This window comes from Vombatus ursinus, unplaced genomic scaffold, assembly GCF_900497805.2.
Source record: "Vombatus ursinus unplaced genomic scaffold, bare-nosed wombat genome assembly UNPS02000580.1, whole genome shotgun sequence".
Taxonomy (NCBI): domain Eukaryota; kingdom Metazoa; phylum Chordata; class Mammalia; order Diprotodontia; family Vombatidae; genus Vombatus; species Vombatus ursinus.
Window position 1 is genome coordinate 16,774,115 of NW_020940358.1, and position 8,985 is coordinate 16,783,099.

The 8,985-nt window shown below is 38.8% G+C and overlaps 1 protein-coding gene across 3 annotated transcripts in view; it reads right to left on the reverse strand.

The window, feature by feature from the left end:
* CASS4 (Cas scaffold protein family member 4) overlaps window positions 1-8,985 on the reverse strand; it is a 63,097-nt gene extending 54,112 nt beyond the window's left edge. For all 3 annotated transcript variants that reach the window (XM_027848930.1, XM_027848921.1, XM_027848917.1), the window contains exon 1: window positions 8,806-8,985. In XM_027848930.1, coding sequence (XP_027704731.1) covers window positions 8,806-8,850 — 45 coding nt within the window. In that variant the 5' untranslated portion in view covers window positions 8,851-8,985. The remainder of the gene's footprint in view (window positions 1-8,805) is intronic.

The window sequence follows — 8,985 nt, forward strand, 5'->3', positions numbered from 1 at the left end:
GCAGATTGTTGAGAGACCAAGGAGGTGATGGTCCCTATGTACTCAGCCCTGGTCAGTTCACACTTAAGAGTATTGTGTTCTGTTCTGGATAGCACATTTTAGGAAGCTCAATGATAAACTGAAGAGAACCCAGAGGCAGACAAACAGGATGGGAAAGGGACTAACATTAATGTCATATGAGTGTTTGCTGAAGGAACTAGGGGTGTTTAGTCTATAGTCGAGAGTACATTGGAAACGGGAAAACTGTCTTCAGGCACTGACAACACTCTGAGGACCTAAGATAATAACATATTTGGATTATTAAGCTTAGAGAAGAGAAATAACTATTTTAAGTTCATTTCAATATTACAAAATACTTCAAATGAAGGGCTATCCCTGGAAGAAGGGGTTAGATTTGTTCTAGTAATCCCCAATTGCAGAAATAGGAGTAATGGATGGAAATTGAAACCAGAATAATGATGTAAAGAAAAAAAAATTCCCAACAATCAGAGCTATTCAAAAGAAGAATGGGCTAACTCAGGAGGTTCCCTTTTGGTCTTCTAATAAAAACTTGTAGACAATTTGTTGGATATCTTGTAAAAGGGGCACTTATTCAAGCCAGGGTGGGCCTACGTGGCCTTTAAGGTACCTTCTAGTTCTGAGACTCTGATTCTGTGTAAAGCAGGCCCTTTACACTTTTCCTCTCATAGCAACAGTGATGCTGTTGAACAGTCACAAATAAGATGTCCAGCTAGACTTAAGAGTATGCTGGAACCAGGTGAAGCTAATTGGTTTATATAGGGGTCAAACCAATGACCTTGGTCTCTGTGCAAACCTCTAATAAACAGTCCAAATCCAAGACTGACAGACGACAAAGAAATGGGACAATTTTCAGAATTCCACATCACGACAACCAGGGTTCAGATTAAAAGGGGTAGATGCTGTCACATCAGGGTCAGGCCAGAACTGGGGAGTCAGAGAAGTATTAGACTCCCAGACAACTAGGAAACAGGAAGTGCTGCTGATGTTGCATATTTTTCCACGAAGGGTTGCAGAAGTTCAACCATTGTCCCCTGTTCCATGCCTGTGACTTTTTTTCCCTATCATAGCCCCTCCTATCCAAGTCTGCTCCTGTTCTGCAAAATGCCTTCAAGCTCATTGATTTCATGGCATGACCATTCAAATTTGATTTGCTAAAGTGTGTAGTTCTGTTTCCTACATATATAACAATGGCTTCAAGATACGAACATCACTCTAACCTCTAAAAGGACAACATAGGATCACTCTTTATTTTCCCTCAAAGTCTTATTTTCTCTTTCTAAAAAATTTAATTTGAAAAGTGCCTCCCCTATCACCTCAAGGACTGCTATAGATATCCATAGAATGACAGCATCATTTCTTGTGTACAGATAAAACTCATAAGGCTCACTCCTAAAGGAAACTCTAAAGCCAACATAGGGCCCCTGAAGGAAGGAAGGGAAATATTTGATACCATCTTGACCTCTCTCTACCCTGACCAAATTTTAAGTACTTTGAAGTCCTGTACACTCTCTCTCTGCACTATCTCTCATAACTACCTCCTCCTTTCCCTTCCCACCGTCACCACTCTAGTATAGTCCTTTATTATCTCTTGCCTAGATTAGTATAGTGACCTCTTAACTTATCTCTCCACCTCCTCTAATCCAGAATACACACCACTACTAGGTCTAATCATGTCACTTTTATGCTTAAAAACCTTCAATGGCCCCTCATGGGCTAAAAAGTGAAGTCCAAACTCCTTAGCCCTTCAGAGCATGGCTCCAAACTACCCTTCCAATATTATCATCAAACTTCTGTCCAATCCTATGCTCTAGTTAAACCACCCTACTCACTCTCCCCTCTCTCTACCCTTCCTGGCTACCCTTTCCCTACCAACATATTCTGAAATTTATCTCCATGTTTTTCTTTATGCTTACAATGCCGTTCTTTCTTCCCACTTCTGTATGTTGAATCTCTATCCATCATTTAAGGCTCAGCTCTAATTCTGTCTCTTTCATGAATTATCAGCAAGAGGTAATCTCTGAATTCTCATACTCATTTATATCTTTTCTTGGTGCCAATTCAACTCTATTTTATTCATTTATGTAAAAGTTTTATTTCCCTCCTCTATTTTAAGTTCCTTGAGGGTAGGGACCACATCTTATTTATCTTTGCACGTCCCTCAGTGACCAAGTTCAGGGCATTGCACCCAGTACGTGCTCCTTAAATGTTGAATTAACAGCAAATATTTGGTTTGGTTTTTCATTTCAAGCCTTTGCTTTGGCTTTCCCTATCTTAATAAACTCTGTCCAGGGAGCACAGGAATTGAGGACCTACTATGAGGGAAACTGTGTACAGGGGGAAGGAGAGGACACAGTTTGCCTATAGTACCAGAAGACCAGAGATGAAGATTCACCAGAACACAGAGATACATGGATCAGAACATCCTGAGGCCAGCCAATATCCAAAAGAGCATAAGAGAGAAGCTTGTTAGCAGCAAAATCTAAGACAAGGCCTAAATAATATCTGAGAAAGATTTAGGTTTAAATAAGTATCTGAGTTTGAAGGAACTTATCAAGGAGGAATTAGCAGATTGAAGGCAAATACCGAAAGTGTGATTTAGAATAGAGTTCAGACTAAACCAGCATCCTGGTATGAAGTACCCAGTCATCAAGAAGCAGATAAACTACCTCCAGAATCAAAGACAGGGAGGGATTACTGAGCTTTGACAACCATTGTGATTCATCTTACTCATGCTGCTACTCTTTGAGTATCCTTCTCTATGTTTCTCAACCCCAATCTGAATTAAGACTATGCTATTTAATAGGCCCTGTGGACATGGCCTCCCTCCCTGGGTCTAAACATCATTCTTTCCTTAGTGTTGATAAAATATCATAAGGCCATTTGCTTTTTGGCTAGGGTTGAATGTGAAATAACATATTCACCTCATGATGAAGATATTTGTTAGGTAAGTTCTATGACCCAGAAGACATATCCTATTTAACAGGTCAATGAAAACAAAACAAAAAGGAACAAAACATTTCTTAACCAAACACAAACACAAAACAAAACAACAAGGGCAGCTTGGTGGCACAGTAGATAGAGCACAGGCCCTGGATTCAGGAGGACCTGAGTTCAAATCCGGCCTCAGACTCTTACCACTTACTAGCTGTGTGACCCTGGGCAGGTCACTTAACCCCATTGCCCAGCCAAAAAAAAGAAAAAAAGAATAGGTCCACCTCTAATTATAATATTCATTCTCATCAATTATTAGCCAGAGTTGATTGCTACCCTCAGGAACACCTACTCTTCCAAGTGAGTCCACCTCCAGGAGTCATCTTTGGTCCAAGAGAGACAGCCAAATGACCATTCCTTTTATTAATAAAATGCTAACATTATTAATAAAATTATTAATTACCCAGAAATTATATCTCTTGAACTTTTTAAGCATCACAGTATCTACTCAAACATAGTTTTTCTTTGTTTATAAATTTGGTTGCACTAATATTTGCTTTTTCTCTGTTTTTTGATCTGTAATTTATCCTTCCTCTTTGTGAAGTATTGTTTAGCAGCCTTTGCCAGAAGTGAAAGTTTTAGTCTTTTCAGAGTATCCTTTATCACTACCTAGGAAGGCACCACGTTTTCAAGTAGCTCATACAAGGCAACAGCTTCACTGTCTTCACATCTATAAACCAATGTCCACACTTTACAGTCCCCTTTCCCCAAAGGATATGCAAAGACCTGATGACTGACTGCAGGTACTCCAAAAATGAATAGCCCTTAATCCATACCTATCAAGGTGTACCAGTCATCTAATATTTGCAGAGTCAGGGTGAACATTCACTCCTAGACATACATAACAAAGCATAATTATACAATGTTCCCTAGGCTCAGGCTGATGACTCACTCCTATCTTGGTACTTACAAAGTTGCTGTCTCATATGGCCATTCTTGTTGAGTCATTTCAGTCATGTCCAACTTTTTCTGACTTTCTTTTGCGGTTTTCTTGGCAAAGATACTGGAGTGGTTTGCCATTTCATTCTCCAGCTCGTTTTACGGATGAGGAGCTAAGGCAAACAAGGTTAAGTGACTTATGCAGGGTAACACAGCTAGTATCTGAGGGTGAATTTCAGCTCATGAAGATGAGTCTTCCTGATTCCAAGCCCATTGTTCTATTCCACTGTGCCACCTAGCTGCCCCATATGGGTGCTACTGGTGCGGGTAGGCCAGGGCTCCCTAATTCACATGTCAATGAATGATTTGCCCTCAAAATGGAGTCCTGGCATGAGAGTGTTACTCCTAATAGGATATCCAGATACACTTTTAAGGAGGCTTTTGTAAAGTCTCTTTGTGCCATGCCGCTCACTCAGGGGAGCACTGTGAACTTCACTATCTTATTCATCTTTAAAATTTCTCTAGCTTCTCCCTTCCCCCAGTAATGGGCTAGTAAACGTTTAATAACTAGCTCTCTGAAAAAGAAATATACGCATGATATACTTTAAAGTTTAATCTGAATTATTACTTGCTTTTTTTTTGCATTATTGCTTTCTTAAGTAATTACTTAGGTAATTACTTTTTCCCATCACTTTCTAGATAATGAGCAAAACCAGTAAATTAAGCCTTCATTTGTAGCATTTGCTGATTTCTGAGATATAAATGCTCACACTAAAAATTTAACAATTGGCTCTTGGGAGCCTGCTTGAGCTGGCTCCAGCATACTCTAGACCCCATTCCTCAAAGAAATCCTGGAACTTTTTGTATATCATTTATTCTCATTTTGCTTCTCCCTAAAGCACCCTCAGCTCCCCCTGTAAGCTCTCAGGCTTATAATGGAAATAAACAGAAAAAATTTTATTAAACAACAAAATACAAAACAGGATTTAGACCTTGGTCCGTAACCAAGAATGCCCTAAATCTACCTGCCACCAGAACCTATATAGTTCACCCAACTTATAGCAATACTTCCTGTAGCTCAGAAGCAAGAGAGTCAATCTTCCCCCGTTGGCCTGCTCTATGCCCATAATTCAGTGCTAATAAAGGTTAGGGTTTGGGGTTGCCCTTCTATGTTATGAATCTGTACTTCATTGCACCTTGGTTCTAGTCCCTCCTCTGTTCCTTGGTTCCCCAAATGCTATTGTTACAGTCCTCCTGTCTCCTCTTCCCTTTTTCTTCTACCACCAGTTCATCACCCCCATCTAATGCAGGCTTTTCTCTTTCCAAGGGTCATATGGTTGCTATGGTCTTCATTAAGGCTCTCTCTCCAGGTGCCCATCTAGTACAGAAACTTCTTTCTGGAGGGCCACATGGATGCATTAGCTTTCAGCACAGGTTTCTGCCTAGGTCTATCTGCAGTGTGGTATCTCTGTCCCATTTGCTCTTCCTCCAACTCTATGTGATACTGTTGTCTTGTGCTTAAGCAGCTCTTCTTCTGTGCCTGTATCCTGACAGTCCCTTATGCATGAGTGGGGAGGGGCTTACCTGATTTCTTGGCACATGCCTGTTACACAAACACTTGAAGAATCACTACTATTCAGGTAATTGGGGTAGCCATGAGGTGTTTGCATATGATTCACATAAATAAGGCTAACATGAATTAGACTTCTATCTATTCATGCTTGTGGCAATAAATAGAAAGTGCTATTGTATTATTTTCTCTATGCACTCTTATGTAAGAGTTTGAAACAGTGTGTTCGTTTGGCTGTCATTTTGTTTCAAACTCTTAATCAGAACAGACACAAAACTGAAATTGTGGAAAGTTTAAAAAACTTGAGCTGTAACCTTCCCTTTCTGTAAGTATGAGTAATATCCTCTCTGTAGCTATGACAACTTTTCAAACAGTAATTATTTTTTCAGTCAAAAATTATAAAAATTCAAGGTTGCCAGGGGTCTACCTTCTAACTTTACAGACAGGGAAACTGAAGCCCACAGAAGTTAGTAGACTGTGCAAGAATATCCTGATTTTATTAACAGAGATTTCTTATAAAAAATAGTATACAGAAAAAAATATGAATTTTGAAGACCCACCAAAAGTTACCTAAATTATCTAATAAGCAGAGAAATGAAAATTAAGATCACCTTAAGACATCACTTTATATCTACTTTAATGGCAAAATAACCCCAGAAATGGTAAATCAATGTTAGCAGAGCTACAGGGAAACAGGTTCTAATAAATTTTTAAAAACAAAATAAAAACTAATGAATTACTAATGTGAATGCTGACTGTGGCAAACATTTTGGAGAGCAATCTAATAATACGTAATGTGATCTAGTCAACTGATCCTAACTTTAGACCAGGTGATTCCATAGCGAAGCAGCAGAACAGATAGAGACAGCCTGGAGTCAGGAAGATCTGGGGTTAAGACCTGAGTTTGATAAGTACTGGCTATGACCCTGGACGAGTCACTTTACTTCTAGTGCCACTTCCTCCCAGACAACTAACTCTCTAACACTGTTAGTTGCACAAATGTAGCAGAGTTAAGGTGGAAGGAGTTTCCTCACCTGGGAGTTTCCTACTCCATTGAAATCAAAGGTCCAGCCCCTAGCCCCTATCTTTAAAAATGGTACAGAAAGTAAATAAGGATTTATTGATGCAATAATTATCTCAGCTTCTCTATATATAAAAGTAAAAAAAACAGAAACATTATGTTTAATGTTTAAAGAATGACAGACTCAATTGTGACATTTATATTATGGAATAATATGGTGCTACCAAAAAAGGATAAATCTGAAGCATAAGAGAAAATATGCAAAGACCCATATGAAAGAATGCAGAGTAAAATGATCAGACTCTTGTAACACATAACATTTGAAAAAAGCAGCGTGGCACTGTGGTTAGAGGGCTAGTCTCTACATACATATACACAGCATAACACAAACATGCACATATGTACATACTGCATATGCAATTAAGTATGAAGTAATGTGCTTAATGGATAGAGAGTTGGTCTCAGAGTCAGAAAGACCTAGATCTGAGACTTATCTCTGAAACATGCTGGCTGTACTCCTGGGAAAGCCACTTAACTTCACAGTGCCCCACGCAGCGATCTAAGACTATAAGTTGCAGAATGGTCACAGATCTGCATTGGTGGAGTCACTTTCTTCACCAGGAATGGGTTCCTTATGAGAGTAAAATAGGTCCAAATATAAACACACACGCATACACACATATACCCTACACATACACCCTCACCCACATGCACACATTTGAGAGCCAAATGTAGCAGAGTAGCAGTCTTGGAATGGAACACAGAACAAAAGCATTTTTTTTGTTCATTTGGTTCTAATGTTTGGTTAAATGTTGAAGATTTACATAAAATTTTACAAGTTTGTTTTCATTGTTACTAAAGTTTATTAATTGATTAATAATTTGTCGATGATTAAATTTATAGTAAAAATTAAAACCAAATAAAAGCAGTATACTGATTCATCAGTTATAGCTTCAAAAGGAAGCTACTGATCAATAAATAAATATTTATTAAGCATATACTATGTGTACAGCACTGGGTTAGGTGTTGTCAGGATTAAAAAAAAAGTAGAACAATGATTGATATTTATTTATCACTTAAAGATTCGCAATGCACCTTATACTGAGTGTTCCAAAAGTCATGGCGTAAAACTGAACAAAGACTTTTTGAACACCTTGTATCCATGATCTCATTCTGATCATCACAACAGCCTCATGAATTAAAGTACTGCAAGTATAATTATCCTCATGTCATAAATCAAGATACTGAGCCTCAGAGAGGTAAAGCAATTTTCCCACAGTCATGCATTTTGTGTCAGAAAAGGGATTCAAACCCAGATATTGCAGACTGTAAATCTAATTCACTTTTTTTTTTTGGTCTAGGCAATGCGGTTAAGTGACTTGCCCAGGGTCACACAGCTAGTAAGTGTTATGTGTCTGCAGCCAGATTTGAACTCAGGTCCTCCTGAATCCAGGGCAGGTACTCTATTCACTGCGCCACCTAGCTGCCCCTCTTAATTCACTTTCCAAACAACATAACTAACATTTTTATAGTGCTTACTATGTGCTAGGCATTATGCTAAGCACAATATGATTTTACAATCACTTATCAATTATTATCTCATTAAATTCTCACAACAATCCTCCAAGGTAGGTGCTATTATTATTCTCATTTCACAGATGAGGAAACTGAGGCAAATAGAGGTTAAGTGGCCACATCAGATTGCCTCTTTTTGGTCCTACCTCTCAATGAGTTTACAATTTAAAGGTAAAACTAGCTTACCCGAACCAGCAAGAGAATGAGTAATTGTTTAACTGTAAGTTACTGGCTTTAAGTGAAATAAAAGTTCAGTAGAGGGTAGAGGGTGGGGAAGGGAAGAATTTAGAATAGTTATTCCTAAAAGTCCAAGTGAAATTCTAGGCAAATTTAGTGGTTTATGATACATGGGAGCACACTGCTGGGTACACAGCAAAAGCTGAATAAATACTTGACAAATTGACTGTTTGGTGACTGAAAAATACTATTGTTCCTGTTACCCAACATACAGCTAAGAGGGAAGGATTATCCTAATCACTCATTACTTCACGTTGTTTCTCTAGCCCTGAATCACTGGCAAAGAATTGCATAGCACAGGTGTCCCCCACATTAAGTAGCAGATGGTCTTAATTAACTGAGCTGATAGCCAAACCACAATTCCCCCCAGCTCCACCAGGGCGTTTGTGTCTCTTCTGTGGTAAAGAATGAATTATTGCATTTAGCCAAATTACAAGTACCTGTGTCCCCTTGAAATGGCTTTTTCCTTTCTTTTTCCTCTTCCCCATCTAAATAACTGGGTCTCACTTACCTCTGGAGATTTGTTCATGATGCTAGTTCCTTTCAGGTTTGTCATGCCAAACAGTGCTCCTTGTAGTATGACAGACAGTCACAGTGGATTAAGAAAGAGGATGGATGATTGGGCAATGTCACTTCTCAAAAGCATACTTCTAAGACGTCATCTGACAACACACAGGAAGGTGGTGAAAGG